The 25,097-nt window shown below is 44.4% G+C and overlaps 1 protein-coding gene across 7 annotated transcripts in view; it reads left to right on the plus strand.

The window, feature by feature from the left end:
• DNPEP (aspartyl aminopeptidase) overlaps positions 1–25,097 on the plus strand; it is a 126,221-nt gene that overhangs the window by 20,939 nt on the left and 80,185 nt on the right. For 6 of the 7 annotated variants that reach the window (XM_068124281.2, XM_068124306.2, XM_068124290.2 and 3 more), the window contains exon 2: positions 4,265–4,343. The exons of the other annotated variant lie outside the window; for it this stretch is intronic. In XM_068124281.2, coding sequence (XP_067980382.2) covers positions 4,265–4,343 — 79 coding nt within the window. The remainder of the gene's footprint in view (positions 1–4,264; positions 4,344–25,097) is intronic. 7 annotated transcript variants of the gene reach the window in all.

Genomic DNA, 25,097 nt, shown 5'->3' on the forward strand with positions numbered 1-25,097 from the left:
ATTATTACAGATTGCTCAATGTATGCAAAAATGTCCAACACACTGGTCTCAGAAGGCGTTTTTGTTTCACGTGTGTCCTTTTGGGAAACTCGATTGGCTGACAACAAATACGCACTTTTACATGAATGATGGTAGTGGGCCTCCTTGGCAATTAAATCCGTATCAACTACTTTTGGAATAACCTTACTGTCATTTAATGTCTTTGCTGCATTTTGGATCGATACACCGGCTTCAATGGTTTCACATCTTCCCAACAGTTCGACGCTTCCACCTTTGAGTCGTTTTATCTTTTTCTCACAGAATAGACAAACAGGTGGCAAAATCCCGGCAGATGATGTAGAAGGTGCCGACTCCTTGGATGGACGTAAATGTGGGGCATTGCTACGGTGAACATCACTGGCGGCTTTAACAGGCGGCGTTTGGGATGAGATGGCGGTAAAGTTCTTGTAACAAGAAACATGGTAACCATCCATTTCAGCAGGAGACGTAGGCAATCTCTGAACTACACCACAATAGACAGAGTCCTGGAAATGTTGCTTTTGCCGTCTATTAGCTGCTGCTGTTTCTACTGCTTCCCATTGCGTATCCTTGAAAGGTAGAACGTCTGGACGAGCTTTCTTGTCTGCACTGCGTTGGATGTGAAGAATACATCTGCGTTCCAATGATGAAACAGTAGGCTGGACAGTAGGCTGGACAGTAGGCGTAGTATTGGTGGCCGATTCCATGGTTGCATGTTTCAAATCATTGTCTGAAAAATAAAATCACTTTTCGCACTTTTCGCACTTTCCCACTTTTTGCACTTGTGTTAGTGTTGAAAAACCACTTTTCGCACTTGTGTTAGTGTTGAAAAACCACTTTTCGCACTTGTGTTGGTGCAGGAAACCACTTTTGCACTTGTATTAGTGTTGAAAAAATACTTTTCGCACTTGTGTTAGTGTTGAAAAACCACTTTTCGCACTTGTGTTGGTGCAGGAAACCACTTTTGCACTTGTATTAGTGTGGAAAAAACACTTTTTGCACTTGTGATAGTGTTGAAAAACCACTTTTCGCACTTGTGTTAGTGTTGAAAAACCACTTTTCGCACGTGTTGGTGCAGGAAACCACTTTTCCACTTGTATTAGTGTGGAAAAACCCCTTTTCGCACTTGTGTTAGTGTTGAAAAACCACTTTTCGCACTTGTTTTGGTGCAGGAAACCACTTTTGCACTTGTATTAGTGTGGAAAAAACACTTTTTGCACTTGTGATAGTGTTGAAAAACCACTTTTCGCACTTGTGTTAGTGTTGAAAAACCACTTTTCGCACTTGTGTTGGTGCAGGAAACCACTTTTGCACTTGTATTAGTGTGGAAAAAACACTTTTTGCACTTGTGTTGGTGCAGGAAACCACTTTTGCACTTGTATTAGTGTGGAAAAAACACTTTTTGCACTTGTGATAGTGTTGAAAAACCACTTTTCGCACTTGTGTTAGTGTTGAAAAACCACTTTTCGCACTTGTGTGCGAAACTTGTTTCGCACTTGTTTCGCCCAGCGGGTGGTCAGTGAGCATGGCGAGTCTGTCAGTTTTGGTCAGTGAAATCCAAAAGAAGTTATTTCAAATTTTGAGGCAATAAGTCATTATTTTCTACTCAGCTGTGGTTCGAACCTGAAATCGGTATGCATACAGAACTTTGGATACCCTCATCTGCCTGGACATTTCCTGCGCGCCACCTAGGCCTAGGGCTACATAATTCTGTATCGGCCCCGAATGCTTATTAGGCCTACAGCATAGTATTGTTTGTTGGGTTAGGGTTAGGGTTGGGTTAGGGTTAGGGTTAGGGTTGGGTTAGGGTTAGGGTTACCATGTTTCTTGTTACAAGAACTTTACCGCCATCTCATCCCAAACGCCACCTGTTAAAGCCGCCAGTGATGTTCACCATAGCAATGCCCCACATTTATGTCCATCCAAGGAGTCGTCACCTTCTACAACCTCTGCCGGGGTTTTGCCACCTAACCCCAAACCCTAACCCTATTTGTTGACTTACCTAAGCAGTGATCTAGGCATTGCAGGCAACATCAGACATTCTGCAGCCGATTCAGAGAATCTATGGAGGGAAAGAGCAGGAGATTCCCCATGATTAGGTCCTATGATAAACCGACAACTCCCTCTACAGGGTGTCCCAGAAAGTTCGTCCCTCAAGATAGTGTCACAAACCTGGATTGATAATGTGTTAATATTTCCCTTTAAGTCACTGGTTATTATTCCCCAAACAATGTTGTATATTGGTCCCAGTTATTCACTGCAGGACAGTCATTTCTGTAGAGAGGCACTTCCTGTTTAGGGTGTAATTGGCTCAAGTTAGGGAAGAAGCCTCCCCATTGGCTGGGAGGCCAAAACTCCTTCCTTAACCAAAACTGAACACCCTCGATCCGGCCAGCCAGACAGGTGTGTGCATGCTCAGCACTGGTGTGGGTGTCTACTTGGGGCCTGCCCTCAGGTCAGCACTCCAGCCCCTCCCTTGCATATAAGGGAGGGCCAGCCAGGGAGTGGAGGGGGGATAGCAGCCAGTGACAACCCAAATTCCGTTACAATACTGACTGCATTCTTAAGTGGGTTGATGCATGAAATGGACACATAAGAATTGCTGTTCTTGATTCACGATGATCTACTGAACAGTTTGGGACCAATTTGAAAGATGTACTCAAATTGTGAATTAACACTCACCTTGCCAGGGACGGGGTCAATGAGTACATTTTGCGTTCTTAAGTGGGTTAATACATGAAATGGATACTTAAGAATGACTGATCTTGATTTAGGATGACCTAAGGAATACATTGCCATATGTTTCATGGATGTACTCAAATTGTGAATTAAAAATGCTAATTAGCGTTAATTAGCATTAATTAGGTCGTTCTTAAGCGACCTAATACACAAATTGAAAACTTAAGAATTGGGAATTCTGATTTCCACTCCTATAGAGAACATTTTAAGACAAGTTTGAAAGATGTACTCAAATTGTGAATTAAGAGTCACATTTAGGGGTCTTTGGTGGCGCCCCCTGGTTGCTGTGCAGAATTGCAGAACTTAAGAATTGCCTTTTTGGGGTCTCCTATCATAGATGCATATATTCCAGGCCTCAAACCTTTTGTACTCGAGATGTGAAACAAATGTTTCTGGGCTCCCGCACTAATACAGGAGCGGATGACTTCCCTCCAACACTCCTCAGAGGTGTTATAACCCTGTGTAAAACATTCTTTTTAATACTAGACGCACATGTAAAAATAAAATAACAAAATTTGTGTTGTTGACAAATCACTACAATCTCAGCATACGATCTTCACAATACATATTACTCGATCACTCCTGGGGAAAAACAACCCAGGCAGTGTACAAGCAAAGGACTCGATTATAGGCCTCTGAAGGCCATAATTGACCCAGATAAAACCAGATGGTTTTATCTGGGTCAATTATTTGTACAAACACAATTTATATTTAAAAAAAAAATATATAAGATATATATCTTATATATATAAAAAAAAGATATATATATATATATCGATGTATTAACCGCACCCCAAACTTTTTACTTTTTGGCCAATTAAAAAGTGCGATTAATACCCCTGAAAATATGGTAAACAGATTATGCACGTGCATGTTCCTGTGAAGAGTTTAATAAGAGCGTTTTAAAAAAAATCCAAACAAAGTTTTCACTGCTGAACTCTAGAGGTGGTACCTGTGTTACCCAGTGCTGATCTAATCCTGTTGGCGTTTTTAAGAAATTAAATTTTGTTTTTTAAATATTTTTATGTGGGCTTGAAACCCTTCCCTCCACCCACTAATGACTAAAGAATGGGGTCGGGGATCATTTAATATTACTTTTCACATAGCTACAAAGGCTTAGGCACTACAGAGCGATTTTAGGGTTTTACGTTTAAAAAAAATTAGTTTTCAAAATTAGAAAAAAAAAATTGGCCTAAAACATTCCCCAGCACTCACTGATGAACCTCTGAAAGTTTGCCAAAGCTCTGTTTGGCCATCTCTGAGAATAATGGCGACACACAGACAGACAGACAAACATCTCTCTTATAGTATAGATTGGCTGAAAGAGATTTGCTGAAAGAGGATTTCTGGATGAAAGAGGAAAGCATGCTAAGTTTGGTTGCACTGGTTCCTGCAGGGTCCGAATGCTTAATGAACAAACACACAAACTATCTTTTTTATACATTAGATATATACATTGTGCTCACACACATTTAAATTCTCAGCTATTTACTGTATTATTCCTCAGGCTATGAGGACTAAAGCATTGAAAGAAAAGGCGAAAGACTTCATATCCTTTCTCAACAAAGGGCCATCTCCTTATCATGGTGAGTTTGTCTGTTCAGGGTATTGCTGTGATGGTGTGGAATGTTTCTTCGGTGTTCACAACTTTCCTGATAATCAGAGATTATATTGAGTACTGGTTTTGTTTTTATATATACATAAAAATAGCATGAGAAATGTCAAATCAAAATTATTTTTGATGGAAATGAAGACTTTTCTTTAATGTTTGACTTAGCTTAAATATTGTTGCATTAATTTTTTTGGTTTACAAGATAAAGGTTCGTGGAGGAGCAAGGTGACAGAGTACAAAGACAAATAACTGATAGTGGGGCACAGGGGCTCATAGTTGGACACAATAAACAAGGGAATAACTTATCGAGTATGATAAGATAGAGAGAGACAGAAAGTGAGTGAGAGGGAAAACCCAGTAACCAGCAAGTAAGAGGGTTGGGTAGGTTAGGTAGGGCTAATGGGGCCAAAAAGACTGTGGGTAGGGATGGGCAATGGCATGCAATGCATATATATATATATATTAGTATAAAGCCCGTCAAAAATGACGGGTTGGAACAGTTTTTGACGGTGCAGCCGCGTGAGCATGCCAAAGTCTGAAGTGTGGGCCTAGTGTCCGGGATGCTTATATCATTTTTATTTATGAGACATCCTACAGACGTAAATGAACACTCGTTTTACTCTGCGTGCATTGCACATCACGTGCAGCAAATTTCACCTCCCTGTGCCTTGTATGTATTGTGATTACAAAAAAACCGCTTCTATACACCAACTTTGAGGCTCAGTTTGAAAGCCACCGTCTACAATTCCAATATAAAAGGCATAATTACTCTTATTTTGGGTCTTCTGAGTCCTTGGGGTCTTTTGTGTCCTCTGGGTCATTTTGGGTCCTCGGGGATTTTGGGTCTTCAGCGCCTTTTGTGTCTTTTAGGTCTTCTGGTTCATTGGAGTCTTTTGAGTATTTTGGGTCATCTAGATCTTTTGAGTCATTTGAGTATTTTGGGTCCTCAATCTGGATCTTTGGGGTCCTCAGGGTTTTTAAGGGTCTTCGGGGTATTTTTGGGTCTTCGCGGTCTTTGGGATATTTTGGGTCATGGGGTCTTTGGAGTCTTTTCGGTCTTCTGGGTCTTTTCAATCCTTTCAGTAACCAGGATCTTTTGGGTCTTTGGGTTATTTTTGGTCTTCAGGGTCTTTTTGATATTTTCATTCATTCATGGTCTTTAAGAGTCTTTGGGATATTTTGGGTCTTTTCAGTTTTCAGGGCCTTTGAGGTATTTTGGGTCTTTAACAGTCTTCAGGGTCTTCAAGGTATTTTTGGTCTTTAGGGTCTTTTGGGTCTTCGGGGTATTTTGGGTGTTTGGGGCCCATTGGGTCTTTTTGGTCTTTTGGGTCTTTGGGTGTATTTTGGGTCTTCAGAGCCCTTGAGGGGGTGGGGGGGTCTTCTGGGTCCTCTGGGTCTTTTGTATCCTCAGGGTATTTTGGGTCTGCACACTCTTTTGGGGTCTTTGGGGTCTTTCTTTTTTTATCTTTTGGGTCTTTCTTTGGGATATTTTGGGTCTTCAGGGTCTTTTCAGTCTTTTCAGTCTTTTGGATCTTTGTGGTATTTTGGGTCTTCAGGGTATTTTGTGTCTTCAGAATCCTTGGGGGGGTCTTTTGTGTCCTTGGGGTCTTTTGGATCCTCTGGGTCAGTGGGCCCTCGGGGTTGTTTGGGTGTTTTGGATCCTCAGGGTCTTTTGGGTCTTCATGGTCTTTTGTGCCTTTAACAGTCTACAGCAGTGGTTCCCAACCTTTTTGTACTCGCGACCCCTTTCTCAAAACATCGAAACACACGCGACCCCACTGCCATCAGCCGTTTCAGTTTTACAAATTTTTCTGAGAAGGAAAAGGGAAGAAAGAGAAAACAATCATTAATTCATCAATTTTTACAAATTTTACTACAATATTCCTTGCACATTATAAAATTCGGGTAATTTTAGTTAGTTAGTCAAACCAAGCTCATCATTTTTTCTCACTGCCATCCATCGTCACACAATCCATGATCGTCATCACTGACATATCATCATCTCTCCAACCTAGCTAGTGGGATGGTTGGGGTTGCATCTGAGCAGCGAGTCTTGGAATTCGTGGAGGGGTGTTTGCGAGAGCCAATCTCATGTCATCCTCAACATCCAATCTGTTCCTGGTCTTCGTTTTGATGTGGACGAGGGTAGAAAATCCGGCCTCGCAGAGGTAGGTGGAGGCAAATGGAAGAAGAACACGTAAGGCTAGCATGCTGACTTTGGAATATGATTGATGCATAGTGCACCAGAATTGATTCACCGATTTCTCCTGGAACAGGTCACGCGTCGGAGAGTCGTTTCGTAGATCCAATAATTCATCTTGGACTTCGTCGGGGAGGCTGGATACATCAAGTGTAGCAGAGAAAGGGTTTCTTACCAGTGCCACCTCTTCTCCTGTGAGCTCAGGGAAGTATCGCTGGAATTCCTTTTCTAGGGACTCAAGGTGTCCGGTAATCTCATCCTTTAGGAACTGATCTAGTTCGCCCTCAGACTCATCCATCACTCCGCAGAGTTTTTCAAACATGGCGATGTTCCCAAGATTGACTTTCCGACGCCAGTTCTGCAGTTTGGATATGGAGGCCCATAGATTGTCTTGAAATGGGAGAACGTGTGTTTCCCTTCCCTGAAATTTCAAATTCAGCTTGTTCAGCTGGTCAAAAATGTCCGCCAAGTACGCAACCCGTTTATTCCACGTTTCATCATCGAAGTGAGCCAGAAGATCTCTCTTTTCTTGCACTGCCAGAAAGAACCTGATTTTGTCTTTCAGCTCGAAGACACGATTCACGACGTTCCCTTACGACAACCAGCATACAGCCGTGTGCCGTGTAGAAGAGAAGGACCTCATGGTCAGCATCCATGTCTTTGCAGAGTTCTTTGAATAGACGAGTGTTGAGTGCCCTAGCCTTCACGTAATTCACAATTTTGATCACAGAATCGAGCACTTCCCGCAGAGTGGCAGGAAGCGTCTTACTGGTGAGAGCATATCAGTGGATCATGCAGTGGATGCCCTTAGCTTGGGGAGCCAGCTCCTTCACTCTTGTCTGGAATCCTGACTTCGATCCTAGCATATCTGGTGCTCCGTCCGTACAAACCCCGCACACGTTTCCCCATTGCAGACCTTCGGTATGAAAAAAGGTAGAGACCTTTTCCATGACGTCAACAGCTTTTGTGGTGGTTTCAAGTGCACTCCAGAAGAGGAATTCTTCTTTGATGTCGTCTGAATGAATGTACCTCACGAAGACAAGCAACTGAGAACAAGAACTCACATCCGTTGATTCGTCGAGTTGAAAGGAGAACAACGGAGAATCTTTGATTTCATCTAAAACCTGCCCTTTCACATCCATTAGACATATGAGAAATACACCTCTGAATAGTATTATTCGACAAAGATACTTGCTGCATCTTCTTCGTGCTGGCTTCCCCGAGAACGAGCTTCACCATCTTCAACATGCAGGGTTTGATAAGTGTCTCTCCAATGGTGAGGCTTTTTGTGTTTGGCAATTTCCAACGCAACTTCATATGAGGCCTCCACTGCTGCTGCACTATGTTGCTGAAAAGACCCACTAGCATCGAGCTTTTGACATTTGAGAAGAAGCTCATGGCGTTTGAAGAACTCCAAATCCTTCTCTGCGTGTTCCGGATGCTTCGTCTCTAGGTGACGCTTGAGTTTCGAAGGTTTCATCGACTCCGCACTCAGGACAACATGGCACAAAGACGCATTGTGGTTTCTCGACGCCGTTGTTGGCGAGTACTGTGGTGAAGCCAATGTTGAGGTAGTCTTCCGAGTATTTGCGCCTTTTAGCCATTGCTTCAGATCTGTAAATACAAAAACCCGGAAATAGACTATGTTCATCTCATATCGGCAACACATCGAAAAGAGCGAGCGAAAACTATAGCCAACTCCACCGGCACAACATTATGTTGTGTGTTCTAGGTATCAGCGAAATGAAAGTTTTGGTAATGTTCCCTTCTCCCAAGGCTACCAAGTTCTCCCAAGGCTTCTCGACCCCCGCAGCCCACCCTCCGCGACCCCCTGGTGGGTCGCGACCCACAGGTTGGGAACCCCTGGTCTACAGGGTATTTTGGGTCTTCGGGTATTTTGAGTGTTCGGTGTCCATTGGGTCTTTTGGGTTCTTGGGGTCTCTTGGATCCTCAGAGTCTTTAGGTCTTTCAACCGGTGGACAAACAGTCGTTTTCAAAGATTGTCCATTAACCCCTCCCCCCCCCCCCCCCTCACTCAAATCCCTCCCAAAGCACTAATCAAAGCCTTTAAACCCTACCCTTATGAAGGAGGACACACACACACACACACACACACACACACACACACACACACACACACACACACACACACACACACATACACATACACACACACACACACATTGTGTTTTATATGGTAGATATACACTACCAGTAAAAAGTTTAGGTACACCCAACATTTTTGATATTTTACTGTTTAATGTGCAAAATGAATATAAGATGTGAAGAAAACTCGTACCAAAGATATATCTGCTTATCTACTGATAATATATTGTGCACTCACATCCTTCACATTGTATGGCTGGCCTTTCTGTAAACATTTTTTGCAAAGCCTGGCAATAATATACATTGCACGTGATGAAGAAACTAAGCACAAAAATTCATTCCACACAATTCAAACAAAAAGTTTTTGCTCCTGAGATGAAACGTTAACATCAACTTTTTTTTTTTTTTTTTTTTTTGAAAAAAAGAGTCGAGGCTCGTGAAAGAGCTAACATTTATCAAACAAACAAATCAAACAAACAAGCAAACAAAGTATATAAAAAGGGGAGCGGTCGACAAGATGGGGAGAGAAGGGGAGGAAGCACACAAACATAACATTTGAGAGCAGGGACATCGGGAGATGTGTGGGAGGGAGAGGGCCTGGGGGGGGAGGGGGGGGGGGGGCAGGATAGGTATAAAACGCAAGGACACCAAGGACTTCCAGGAAAGAAGTTGGCACCTCAAAAAGTGGATTTGGGGTGAAATCAGCGGGGGTAGAAAAGATCAAGGTTTTGGATTGGGGAAGACAAGAGATGGTGGTGAACAGCTGTTTTAAAGACCTGGAGGGAGGAGTGGGATTGAAGAGAGTGAGGGAGTTTGTTCCAGAGGCGGGAGAAAAGAGGAATTAAGGAGTGAAGGTGAGCAGAGAGTCTTCATTTTGGCAGTTTAACCATAAGAGGGTTGCAGGCAGATCTTGTGCGACCTGTAGGAATATTTGGGGGACAGAGCCCAGAGAGAGCTGAGGGAGCAAGGCCCGGAGAGGAGTCGGTAGAAGACGGAAAGACCACCAACCTGCCTGCGGTGAGTAAGTGAAAGGCCCTCAGAGATAGCGTCATCGCGGGAGATTCCAATGATTCTGAATGCTTTGGTTTCAACAGCGTGAAGACGAGCTAGGTGTGAGGCAGGAGCACCAGCCCAGAGGGGAGGGCAGTAATCCATTGAGCTGCGGATGAAAGCCTTGTATGTGGTGAGGAGCTCAGGTGTGCCAAGGAAGGACTTCACACGACGGAGGATGCCCAGTCGGCGACTGGCTTTGGAGGCCAGCTTGGAAATGTGGTTTTCCCAGGAAAGATCATGGCAGATAGTGAGACCCAAAAGCTTGAGTGACAGAACTTCTTGGAGAGGATTATTCAGAAAGTAGATGGGAGGGTTGTCCAGTCGGTCTTTTCGGAGAGACATCGTAAGAGTGTGAGATTTGTCAGGATTGAAAGACATGTTCGACTTGTTTGCCCAGTCTGTGATTTTGTCCAGGTCTGCAGAGAGTGAGGAGGCTGCAGACTGCCGATCTGAGGGATGAGGAATGGAGCGGCAGAGAGTGGAGTCATCAGCAAAGAGACAGAGAGGATTTTCAAGAGAGTCAGAGAGATCATTGATGAAGACCAGAAAAAGCACAGGGCCCAGAACACTGCCTTGGGGAACTCCAGCCTGAACAGGAAGAGGAGATGAGAGAAACCCATTCATGGCCACACGTTGACTACGACTAGAGAGGAAGTCCGCCAGCCATGCGTGGAGATTTCCATGGATACCAAAGGAGGAGAGTTTGGTGAGCAGAGCGGGGTGCCAGACCGTATTGAAGGCACGTGATATGTCGAGGGAGACGGCTCTAATTTCCTGTTTGGCATTGAGGACCTCCATCCATTGTTGAGACAGCAGAAGCAGCATGTCCAGAGTAGAGTGACCTGGTCTGAAACCAAATTGATGATCAGAGATCAAGCCATTGGAGAAGAGGAAAGATTTCATATCCGAAGCAATGATGGATTCCATGACTTTGCTGATAAATTGAGAGAAGGCTGATTGGTCTGTAGTTGCTAGGATCTGTTTTTGCACCTTTTTTGTGCAAAGCGGTGATGTTGGCTGATTTCCAAGCAGATGGCAGTTGACCTTGAGAAAAAGAGAGGGTAAGAGAACAGAGAGAGGGAGTGAAAGAGCAGAAGAACAGGATTTTAGGACCCGTGGGCTGATGCCGTCAAGTCCAGTTGCCGAATCGGAGTCGAGGGTTGACAGAAACTTTTCCACCTTGTCAGGAGGAAAGGACATGGAGTCCAGGAGCAGCTGGGTACGACTGGGTACGATGGGTACAGAGAGGGATGGGTTTGGGACACAAGATTTAGAGGCAAACACAGAGTTGAGGCATTCAGCTTTTTCACGTGCGGAGTCAGCTGTGTAGCCATTTGAGGTGAGGGAGGGGATGGAGGGGGAACAAACACCAGAAACAGATTTGACCAGACGCCACCAGGATTTGGAAGAGGGAGACAGATAAGAGAGTTCGGTCTTGAGAATGCAGAGATATTGTTTCCTGGCTCTCCTGAGGGTGGACACACACTTGTTTCGGGCTTTGTGAAAGGAAATGAGATTTCCTTCCGTTGGATTTGCTTTCCAGGAGACGAAGGCAAGTTGTATCTGGGCAACAACCTCACCACAAGATTCCGTGTACCATGGACGTGAGGAAGGGTATGACAACTGAAGACGAGATGGGATAAATCTGTGCATGAGAGAGAGCAATTTACTTTGGAAGAATTCCCAGGATGAGTTGATGTCAGAGGTGGTAGAGATGGGAGACCAGTCCAGATGATTGATGGCTGCTTGAAGACCGTGCCAGTTGGCCTGAGTGAAATGCCAGACTCGTCGACGCGGAGCAGGCTCCCTGAGAATGGTCAGAGAGATGTCCACTTTAACAAGCACATGATCAGATGAGCCGATTGGAGCAGAAGAAGAGCAGCAGACATTTTCAGGGAAGTTAGTCATAACCAAGTCCAGAAGAGAAGATGCTCCGTTGACTGAGATCCGGGTCGGGAAATTGACAGATTGTGTCAGTCCCAGTGAGTCGCAGAAGTCCTTTGCTGAGGAGCCATGGCTGGTGAGAGAGGTACCCACACCCAGCCAACTGGCATGGTGACAATTGAAATCACAACATATGAGGAAGAGAGAGTTGGGATGAGTAGATAGAAGTTGGTCCATATTATCAGACAGCGAGATGTAGATGGAGTCATCACTGTTTGGTGGATGGTACAACACACATATGAACAAGAGGTGGGAGCGAAGGGGAAGCCGTAGCCAGAGGTATTCCTGGGGTGAGGTGGAGAGAGTGCAGTGCAGGGCGAGTGAGGAAGAGAGTTTGATAAAGATAGCAACCCCACCTCCAGGACGAGGCTCAGGTCTATCATACTGGAGGAGGGAGTAACCCGGGAGAGATACTAAGGAATCAGAGACATCATGAAGGAGGAAAGTTTCTGTTAAGCAGATCACGTCTGGTTTGTCAGAAGCAACCTGTATGGAGAGATTAGTTAAGTTTGAACGAAGGCCCCGGATGTTTGAGGTCCACACCGTTAATGAAGAGGAAGGGGGAGCATCGGCTACAGAACAGGGGGGAGGAGGGGTAGGGTAAGATGTGGAAGAGGTGGAAGAGGTGGAAGAGGTAGGGAGAGCTGTTGAAGGTGTGTCAGAGATTTCAGAATAGCTCGGAGAAAGGGAAGGATGGGGCGGACAAAAGGTTTGATGGTGATTGGGTGAGGCACAATGAGGTGTTATTTGAGGAGGGGGAAGAGCGAGGCAGAAGGTTGGGGGAGATGGAGGTGAGAGTTGGAAGGGGGAAGAAGCGGGGAGGACGCTTTGAGGAGGGGGAGTGAGAGGGGGGAAATTGAGAAGAAATGAGGGTGGGGAGATTTGAAGGGGAGGGGCGAGGGGGGAGTTTAGGAGGGAAGGGACAAGGGGAGGGATTTGAAAGGGATGGGATATGGGGGAGATTTGGAGGGGAGGGGTGAGGGGGGATTCCAGGAGGGGAGGGGAGGGGCGAGGGGGAGTCTTGGAGGGGAGGGGTGTGGGGGGAGTTTAGGAGGGAACGGGCAAGGGGGGAGATTTGAAAGGGATGGGTGATGGGGAGGATTTGGAGGGGAGGGGCAAGGTGGAAGATTTAAAAGGGATGGGTGATGGGGACGATTTGGAGGGGAGGGGTGATGTGGAAGATTTGGAGGGGAGGGGTTATGGGAAAGATTTGGAGGGGAGGGGTGAGATTGGATTTTAGAAAGTGTACGATTAATGGGAAACGAACATTTATTGCAAAATGAGTTTCTTGTGACCTTCGAGTCAAAAATACGTTTAAGGACGCTGGAGGGAGGATGGAGTGCAGGAGAGTTTATGGAATGAAGAAAAGAGGCACTGTAAGAGATGGAATTTTTTTTGGGATGAATAGATTTGGTGAGCAAGTCGAAAGCAGCCTTTTAAAGAAGAAGAAGAAGAAAAAGGTGTTATAATATACGACGGAATACAGAACTTGAGGGGAAAGTGTAAACATTTTAAAGTTTAACAGTGAAAACTATCTGGGGAAATGGGGGAGAAACACGTGGTCGAAGAACGAACGAACGAATAAGAACGATTAAACGAATGAGGACAACAAATAAGAACAGAGAAGGAAATGTTTTTTTTAGTTTTTTATTTATTTTTAAAGTTGAGATTTTAAACAACGAAGTAGGCTATGGGGTGAAAAGACTGGGAAAACGGAGAACGAAAGTTATTGAAGCACAAACGACGGACCGCTGAGAGAAAAACAAAGCCTCAAGGTTGGACACTGTACAAGGCCTCAAAAGACACGACACGAATTAACACGATTTTCTATACAGGTATGAAAGATTTGCACCGAAAATCTCCCTCGGGACACACTATACGTACAACACCATAAAATAAATACAGTTATAACGAAAATACAAATGGGAACAATTACTTAACTTCGATTTCGATGGAGAGCGTGGAGAGCTGCGATAAACGAAACCTCGCCAGCAAGACCGGAAGCGGAAGCTGAAACTTCACGTTTCAGTTTGGATTTAGTATTGCACTTTTCGACCTATTTCCAAAAATTGCTTTAAACCTACGTTTCGCAGAAGAAAGATGCATTGAAGCACAATTTAGTATCAGTAGATAAGCAGATATATCTTTGGTAAGAGTTTTGTCTTGTATTCATTTTGCACATTAAACACATTATGTTGGATGTACCTAAACTGTAAATATAATGTAAATATAAATATATATTATATATATATGTATGTATATATATTTATGTATATATATATTTATGTATATATATATATATATATATATATATATATATATATATATATATATATATATATATATATATATATATATATATATATATATATATACATATATATATATATATATATATATATATATATATATATATACATATATATATATATATACATATATATATATATATATATATATATATATATATATATATATATATATACATATATATATATATATATATATATATATATATATATATATATATATATATATATATATGACGGATCCGTTGACTTAGGACTCAAGACTCATGACTGAGAGAAGGAACAACTGATATATTTATTTGATTCGTCAATCACACAAGCTTGTGGAGAGCAAAACACGTCGGACAGAAGCTCCAAGGACCAACGTTCCAACAAGATGCTCTGAAATAGCTGAACAGGGTTTTGCTTTCTATAGCGATCACAATTGAAAGATAAAGGGTGACTCAGCGGCTCACTCTTTGATCTCACCCTTTGTTCAGTAAGGAAAAAAGGGTTTTAACTGAAGACCATGCCTGGCTTATGCCCAGATGAACACATGTCCGTAGTTTGGATAAACATTTGTTGAAGGTCAGGAAAAGCACATGAAGATGAGGATAGCCTAATCGTAAAAGTGTCGGTATTCATCTGATTGAGTGGTAACGGCTGGTAACTTTATACAATAGAGCCACAGTTAGAGCAGGAACAATAAAGAGAATATGCCAGCACAGTAACTTAACTTCTTAACAGGAAATATAAAGTTTAAGCAAAGCAACACATATAAATTGGTTATATTTTGTTAATTGAGCAACATTATTAGCATAATACTGGGACGAGGATCTCAGCTCCCACATACCAAAATTCTGATAGAGGCTAGAAAGATACCGTTGGTTTCTTTCACAGAGTAAGGGATAATTTCTTATAAGGATAAAAATGAATAATAGTATTAAAAGGATACAGCAATCAATTAAAACAAAACATATGGTTGGTCACACAAAGGGGGGGCCCCCAGTGCCCATCAACAGCAGCCCCCAGTGCCCATCCAAAGTGCCCACTCCACAACCCACAATTTTCTCAGGGCACACACCTGCCTCTTTGAAATCCATGTTTCAGAAATATAACTCCATGGCCTGCTAAACGGCCAGACATACACAGGGACACCCATCGGTGGGTTACCGCCGGCATTCTGAACCAACTCCCTATTCCTGCCCTAATTTTGGCGGTATATGTTGACAATCTGTGCGTCCTATCCTTTGGTTGGCGGCCCTTCCTGCCGCCTCGTGTCCGCCCTTGCATTGCCCCGAGCAACGTCAGTGTCCGCCCTTTGGTGGCCTCCAAATTCTTTATCTCTTTATCTATTTATCTATTTATCTCTCCAAATTCTTCCAAATTCTTTATCACCGAACCTGCGGATGTGAGGACACCTCGCATTTTCCAAATTCCCTATAAGGATTCCCTACAAGGTTATTTCAGCCTCTGGCCCAATGGCTGTCTCCATGGCATGTCGACAATGGATCCCAATATCCCAATATAAATCCCAATATCCCAATATAAATCCCATATAAATTGTAATCCCAATATAAATCCCAATATCCCAATATAAATTGTTTCAACTCGACTTTCAACCAAGTTTTACCGCCAACAAACCACCATTAACCTCCCCCTGTTATTTATTTATTTTCGTAAATAAACAAATAATAAAAATAACCTGGTCTATTTATAAAAATAGTGGAAATAAATATTGAAAATAAAAATAGAATAATAAAAATAGAAAAATAAAAAATAAAAATAATACAATAGTTCTCATATGTCTTACCGTCTGGGCAATTTTTTCTCACCCACTGTGACTCACTCAAAAATTCTGAAATTCGTCTCATGAAAACACATCCCAGAGTCCAGTGTAACAGACAGACAAACACATAGACACACAGAAGACCCCAGAGTCACATCAAACTAGCTTGTCCTCAGATCCACAAAACGAAACATGTAACTTACTAAAATAATCACTTACTCATAACTAATACTCATACTTACTAATTACTCATAATAACTCATAATTACTTATGTAATTACTCATAGCACTAATAACTTATTCAAAATAATGTAATCCAGCTACCCATACCGATTTCCCAAAAAACTCGTGAAACTTCACCCCCATTCTGGAAAAACCTAGACTCAACCCTGACACCCTAAATAATTTCAGACCCATCTCCAACCTACCCTTTCTGTCAAAAGTTTTGGAACGCGCTGTAGCCACTCAACTCAAACATCACCTCTCTGCCAATAACCTGTATGAAACATTCCAATCCGGATTCTGCTCCAACCACAGTACTGAAACTGCTCTCCTCAAAATCACCAATGACCTTCTCCTCTCCTCTGATGCCGGCAACCTCAACATTCTCGTCCTCCTCGACCTCAGCGCCGCCTTTGACACCGTCAATCACACCATCCTCCTCATCCTGCCTTGACCAGCTTGCGCCTATAAAAACCCAAATCAGTTTCTTTCACCCATTCTGCTCCCTGGTTTACCCCTGAACTCCGCCTGATGAAAACTCATGCTCGCCAACTTGAAAGACTCCGCAATAATACAGGTCTCACAATTCACTTCCAAGCCTACAAGGACCACATACAGCACTACAAAGATGCCCTCTTCCGCTCCGCCTGCTACTCTCAAATTATCCACTCTGGCTCCGGGAACCCGAAAGCACTCTTCTCTACAATAAACAAACTCCTCAGCCCACCGAATACAACCACCCAGTCATTCACAGTAGACAACTGCATCTCCTTGCTTTCATTCTTCCAAAGCAAAATTGACAACATCTACAATAGCTTACAATAGCTTACAAATCACCACAACCCACTCTATCCTGACAAACTGCATCACTGAAATAAAATCCTGGCTTCAAATCAACTTCCTCAAACTTAACTATGATAAATCTGAAATAATCATCATTGGCCCAAAAATACTCACCAAATCCACCCACGACTTTGCCCTCAACATCGACGGTATCCCAGTATCCACCTCCACTCACATCCGGAATCTTGGCATCATCCCTGACCAAACCCTTTCTTTCGACAAATACACTAAACAGATCACAAAGACAGCCTTCTTTTACCTGAAAAACATCGCCCGTCTCCGTCCATCCCTCTCCTCCATGGCTGCAGAAACCCTCATCCACGCCTTCATCATCTCCCGTCTGGACTACTGCAACAGCCTCTCTTGTTCACCCTCAATAATCACCAATAATCACCAAACCTCAATAATACAATGCGGTCAGAACTCCGCTGCCCGTCTACTCACCCATTCCCGGACCGGTGACCACATCACCCCCGTCCTTTATAAGCTTCACTGGCTCCCCAAACCCAGAGAATCCAGTACAAAATCCTCCTCTTGACCTACTAAGCCCTCCATAAGCTGGGCCCATCCTACCTGACTGACCTCCTCTCCAGACATACTCTTCACACACATGAAAGCTTCACGCCATCGTGGCCACACCCACTGCATCATCTAAGCTGACTACTCCCTTCTGAAACTCACGCTTCCCAGTCGCCCCCCATACCATTGAATCTCTCAACTTTTTGGAAGGTTTCATGCATTCTTGGGAGGCGTGCTCTACCATGCAGCACCTCCTCTTCCTGGTGCACACCTTCCGCACAGTCCCCCAACTCAGCCCCCTCATGTAACACGACCAAAAACCTCAACCTCCGACAACCAACTCGTACTCCGTGTCACTCTCACCTCCTTCCCTGTCTCTTCACCCCGACGCATCCCCAAGATGCATTACGCACCCCATCCACAAAACGAAACACCCATCATTCGCCCGGCGTGAACCACATCAAACCCCGACCGTTCTCCTTCCATGGATGAGCGTTCTACCACATTATCTTTTCCAAACCACCACGTCTCCAATGTTTCCCCCATCCGCCTGTGAGGCAGCTTGTCCCGCATAATCTGCCCTTAGAACCACATGCATTTTGATAACTAAACCTTACCACCATCGCTCGACCAAAGGTCTTTATCCGGCGCATCGATCAACGCGGATGCATCGATGCATCTTCTAGCTGCCATTCTGCATCACATCCGTACCGTGGTCTTGCAAATGCCATTCCCTATTTCATCCGCTCTAGACAACCTCATTTACCTCAGTCAGAGAGACCTCATTTACTGTATCCCATTTACTGTAGATAGGGTTTCCGGTTGGCACCGGAAATTCATTACTGTCCTGAAATCCTCCATTCGGCCAAGCCAATCGCCTTATTTTAAATACTTCATGGTACTATCATCGTTTATTCAGAATTCCCCTTATAAATCCATCTTAAACAACGTATTCCTCCTGTGACGCAGGAGTCACCGGTCCCCATTATATTGACATGGCGCCAGCACACCGCATGAACCACACGAACGTCTGACACGAACGTCCAGCAAAGTTGCAATGGCCCACAATGCATTTGGGCACACATCCTCCCCTTGCTTCACCACAGGTGTGCACTCTTCTGCACACGCAATCACCACCGCCACCCTTGCTCACCGACACTCCTCTTGGGAGTAGGCAAGTTATCGCCGGCACTCTGAGCAAAATTCCGTATTCTGAATTTTAATTAAACAAATTCCAAATTCCGACAGGGCTCGCATTTCCCATCCACTGAAACGTAAATCACGGAGGTAAGTTACCAAAATACCTCCCCTCCAGATCAAAGGTGTGTATTTCGCACCTCTGACAGCATTACACACCATGACATAATTTCACACCAGCAGAACTTTAATCCCTCTCAACAACAATTACAACAACAACTGCCCTAAACCAAGGGCCCCCTGTACAGCACACACGTGACTCGCGGCTCGCTCGGCTCCAGCCCGAACGCACAACAACTCCGCACCCAAACCTCCATGGAGCCGCACGGCAGAAACCACAGGCTCGTACCACACCGACAATAAAACCGCCAAACCATTCATTCACCTCTCGTCCCAAACAAATGAAAATCCGGACTCCCAATATAAATCCAGACTTTAATTAAACGAACATCACCGGGACCCTCGGATAGACGCTAAAATCGACATACACACGTCAATGGCGAATACACACAATACACACGACAAAAATCCGATTTAAATTCAGAGATCGCCGATCGACCTGGCGCAACCAACTCAACACGACGACGCCACGCCGTTTTCGGTTCGGTGCGCACTTTCGTGCTTCCACACAAATCCCAACACTCCCGCCTCGCGGTTTCCTGCGAGGGGCGTTGCCGCGGCAACCAGACTGCACGCCGCTCTATTCGTGTTCACGGCGGGGTTCACCTCGCGTCGGACGTGAGTCTTTTCAAATGAGTTTGGCAACTGTCAAAACAGTCAGCTGTCAAAACCTCGCTGCGCAGGGGGGGTGTTGCCTGAAGCCCCGGGACAGAGCTTAGGGCTTGGAGGGTAGGGGTTTGATCTACCTAACCCTTCCACGGGGTCTTGATCTTCAACGAGCGGCATTAGTCGCGCGTTGGCTTACCGACCTATCTTATTTCCTTAATCACCTCATCCTGCACATTTATCCCGCCTCATCCTGCACCTGCAATTTGCAATTAGTTTGCCTGCTTCCTCAGGCCATCGAGAGCCGAGAGGCTCTCTGAGAGGCTCGCCCGCCTCACAGCCGCCTCCCTCCACCAACTAAAGATTTTCCAATAAAAAATGCTGGGATATTTCTGAGAGGCTCACCCTGCCTTCACAGATTTCTAACCTAACTCCGAGAGGCTCGCCCGCCTCATCAGCTCTCTAACCTAACTCCTGAAGAGGCTCACCCGCCTCATCTCACTCTTCCCTCCGTATGCTAACTGGACCTTACGAAACCAATCTATTCCCTATCCTCGGCGCCTTCTTGGGGCACCTTACTGCCCCGTAACGTTACCCCGACGAATCCATAAACAGTCAGTTGCTCCGGAGCCCCAAAACGGCTCGTTCTTAAATTTTGTTCGAGGATCAGGCTCGAGCAGGGAACGGGCAAACGACACCGAGCGACAGAGTGGGTTCCAATTTAGCCTAAAATCCCAGTCTATAACAAAATAAACCCAAGGCTCACCTCACCTGGACCGATCAACTCAGCTGGTGTTTTTTTTCCACTCACTCGCGCCTGGAGCCGCGTCCCGAGTCTGCCCGAGCTGACTCCTGCCTGGCTCGCCATTTGACGGATCCGTTGACTTAGGACTCAAGACTCATGACTGAGAGAAGGAACAACTGATATATTTATTTGATTCGTCATACACACAAGCTTGTGGAGAGCAAAACACGTCGGACAGAAGCTCCAAGGACCAACGTTCCAACAGGATGCTCTGAAATAGCTGAACAGGGTTTTGCTTTATATAGCGATCACAATTGAAAGATAAAGGGTGACTCAGCGGCTCACTCTTTGATCTCACCCTTTGTTCAGAAAGGAAAAAAGGGTTTTAACTGAAGACCATGCCTGGCTTATGCCCAGATGAACACATGTCCGTAGTTTGGATAAACATTTGTTGAAGGTCAGGAAAAGCACATGAAGATAAGGATAGCCGATCGTAAAAGTGTCGGTATTCATCTGATTGAGTGGTAACGGCTGGTAACTTTATACAATAGAGCCACAGTTAGAGCAGGAACAATAAAGAGAATATGCCAGCACAGTAACTTAACTTCTTAACAGGAAATATAAAGTTTAAGCAAAGCAACACATATAAATTGGTTATATTTTGTTAATTGAGCAACATTATTAGCATAATACTGGGAGGAGGATCTCAGGTCCCACATACCAAAATTCTGATAGAGGCTAGAAAGATACCGCTGGTTTCTTTCACAGAGTAAGGGATAATTCCTTATAAGGATAAAAATGAATAATAGTATTAAAAGGATACAGCAATCAATTAAAACAAAAATATGGTTGGTCACACAAAGGGGGGGGGGGGGGGGGGGCCTGAAGCCCTATATATATATATATATATATATATATATCTATATGTATATATATATATATATATATATATATATATATATATATATATACATCTATATGTATATATATATATATGTATATATATATATATATATATATATATATATATATCTATATATATATATATATATATATATATATATATATATATATATATATATATATATATATATATATATATATATATATATATATATATATATATATATATATATATATATATCGATATGTATGTATATATATATATATATCTATATATATATCGATATGTATGTATATATATATATATATATATACAGTGGTACCTCGGCTTACGAGTTTAATCCGTTCCGTGACGGAGCTCGTAAGCCAAATCGCTCGTAAGTCAAAGCAAATTTTCCCATTCAAATGCATTGAAATGCTATTAATCCGTTCCAGCCTCAAAAAAAAAACACCAATTTTTTTTGTTAGGTGCTTTTAAATAACAAAAATGTACTTTATAAATAACAAATAATGTATAAACAAGCACGACCTCGTATATACTGTACATAATACAAGAGAATGTAAAGAAATAAACTGGTTTTATTAAGCAGAGGAGAAGAGCATGCCAGGTGAGGTGTGCGTGTTGTCGACTTGGCGAGGCAGTACGATCGTACTCCTTCTACGATATGTACGATTTTGAAGCAGAAGGAGTCCATAAAGGCTATAACGCCAGCCAAGGGCGTTACGATTATTTCAAAGCTCCGGACCTCTATCCATGAAGATATGGAGAAGTTGTTGTTTGTGTGGTTGAAGGAGAAGCAGCTCGCAGGAGATACCGTGACCGAGAGCATCATGTGTTTGAAAAGATTGAAACTCGGATATCGAGCACGGACCACGAGGTGTTTTTTCTTTTTTCTTAATCTCGGTTTCAGTGAACTTTTGCTCTGTGCTCACGTGTACTGTACCTGTACCTGTAATGGTACGTCAGAGGATGGCACCTGTTGTCATCATATTAAGTGCAAGATGTTCTGCATCGTAAGTTGGTACACCGTGGTCTTTCGGCGGTGTTTAAGCCGGCCGTCTTGGCTTCTGTCACCATTGGCATTGAGTCTTTCGATGTAGGTAGGTCGTTGTGTGCCGGTGCCTTGGCCGAATTCCTTCATTGCTGCATTGTTAGCTCACCTGGTTTTTTATACCACATCTTTGGTTATCGGACCAGCGAATGACGTCATCTCCAAAGTATGGCTTATTCTCACTTGTCTTGGACGATCTTCTACTTCTAGCCTTCCACCGTGCATTTGGTGTCCACTGTACTTACTGTACAGTGCCTGGTAAAATTGATGTAATGGGTTTTTGACCGTCAACGCCATGAACCGTCATGAACCGTCATGAACCGTCAACGCCATGAACCGCTAACACTCAAAAGCCCATTTATCGCGCCTTATAAAGCAAAACGCAAACCGAAAGCCATGCCTCTCAAGCGAGGCGTGCTTCCGTGGTCACGTGATCCACAGGTGTAGCTCATTATACCCGCACGCGCGACACGCTTTGGCGGTCACGTGACCAGCCACTCTGGAGGCGGGGATCCCCGCCGATGACGTCACCGGCTGGAGCAAGGAGATTCCTCGCTCATGTATTTCGACGATTGCGTGTTTTATATCCAAGCAGAGATGCTTTCACGGCAAGATAACCACGTGACCGGAACCGGAAGCCACAACCGGAAAATTCAAAAAAATAAATTTTTTGAGCTCGTACATCGGATCTCGGCTCGTATCCCAAAGCAACAAACCGCCCGAGCGACGGCTCGTATCCCGAAAAACTCGTACGTTGGGGCACTCGTAAGCCGAGGTACCACTGTATATGCATATATATATATATATATATATATATATATATATATATATATATATGCATATATATATATATATTATATATATATGTATATATATATATATACATTATTATACATATATATATAATTATATATATATATATATATTATTGTGGCGGACACATTGTCAATGGGCAATAATTCTGCGCACCAGTGGGTGGCGCGGCGTCCGGGCGTGGAAGCGCAGCTCGGGCCACGCCCGGAGCGAAGGTGTCACGAGGCGCAGGGTGGAACTGAGGACATGCCCCGCCTTTCGGCCGACCGGCCACGCCCGGGGGCAAGGCGTGGCCTCAGGAAGAACGTCCGCGACTGGGCCAGGACGTGCCTCGCGTGCCAGCGCGCAAAGGTCCACCGCCACACCCAGGCCCCGTTGGCCCCGTTTACGGTGCCCGAGCGTCGGTTTGACCACGTCCACGTCGACTTGGTGGGACCTCTGCCCCCCTCGCAGGGTTTCGCCCACCTCCTCACCATGGTGGACCGCACCACCCGGTGGCCAGAGGCCGTGCCATTGGTGGCGACGGCTGTGGCTGACGTCGCGCAAGCCTTCATCGCCACGTGGGTTGCCCGGTTCGGTGCCCCCTCGGACATCTCGTCCGACCGCGGCCCCCAGTTCACCTCGGAGCTCTGGGGAGCGGTGGCGCAAGGGCTCGGCGTCAAGCTGCACCGCACCACGGCCTACCACCCCTAGGCCAACGGCCTGTGCGAGCGCTTTCATCGCTCAATGAAGGCCGCGCTCCGGGCCAGCCTCTGCGACGGCAGCTCGGCCGACAGGCTCCCCTGGGTCCTGCTGGGCCTCAGGACGGCGCCCAAGGACGACCTGCGCGCGTCCTCGGCGGAGCTGGTCTTTGGACAACCGCTGCGGGTACCGGGCGAATTTATCCCCGACTCCACGGCTCCTTGGTTGGCGGCGCAACAGCGCTCCACCCTGCAGGAGACCGCCAGGAGGTTCGCCCCAGTGCCGACGGCACACCACGGTTGTCCGTCCTCCCATGTCGCCCCGGAGCTTCGCACGGCGGAGTACGTTTTCGTCCGGCACGACGCCCACCGGGCACCGCTGCGGCCCCCGTACGGCGGGCCCCTTCCGCGTGCTGGAGACCGGGGACAAACATTTCACCGTGGACATCGGCGGTACTCCGGATCGTATCTCCGTGGACCGCCTCAAGCCGGCCCACCTCGATCTGGACCACCCCCTGCAAGCAGCTCTGCGTCCGCGTCGAGGCTGCCCCCCGGCGGTCAGACCCCCGGCACCAACCAGCCCCGCTGTCCCGCTACCCCCCAGCCCTGCACCCATCCCAGATGCCGCCAGAGGCATCCCAGATGGCATACCCGGCATCCCAGACGCCGCCAGCCGCCAGAGGGCGTTTCGGCCGGGTCATCCGGCTTCCCCGCAAGCTCACCCTTCAGGTGCGCGGGAATTCTGGGGGGGCGCGTGTGGCGGACACATTGTCAATGGGCAATAATTCCGCGCACCAGTGGGTGGCGCGAGCGTCCGGGCGTGGAAGCGCAGCTTGGGCCACGCCCGGAGGGAAGGCGTCACGAGGCGCGGGGTGGACTGAGGACATGCCCCGCCTTTCGGCCGACCGGCCACGCCCGAGGGCAAGGCGTGGCCTCGGGACATATATGCGGGGCTCGATAGTCGAGACTGCCCAGTGCTTACGTGCGAGCTGTTAATAAAGCATTTCAGTTTGTACAACGCGTGGTGGCCTACCTTCTTGGCAAACGAATCGTGTGTGCACAGCACCACATTATATTATTACTATTATAATATATATATATTATATATGATATATTATATTATATATTATATTCTAATATATTATAATATATTATATAATATATTATATTATTATATATATAATAATATTATTATTATTATTATTATTATTATTATAATAATATTATTATTATTATTATTATTATTATTATATTATTATATTATATATATATATATATATATATATATATATATATAATATTATTTTATTATATATTATATTATATTATATTATATTATTATTTATTATATTATATATTATATTATATATATTATAATATTATATATTATATTATTATTATTATATATTATTATTATTATTATATATTATTATTATTATATATTATTATTATTATTATATATATGTATATATTATGTATATGTATTATATAAATATAATGTAAATATATATATATATATATATATATATATATATATATATATATATATATATATATATATATATATACATAGTATATATATATATATATGTCTATATATATATATACAGTGGAACCTTGACTTACGAGTGCACCAACTTACGAGTTT

This window comes from Myxine glutinosa, chromosome 1 (assembly GCF_964187855.1).
Source record: "Myxine glutinosa chromosome 1, kmMyxGlut1.1, whole genome shotgun sequence".
NCBI lineage: Eukaryota > Metazoa > Chordata > Myxini > Myxiniformes > Myxinidae > Myxine > Myxine glutinosa.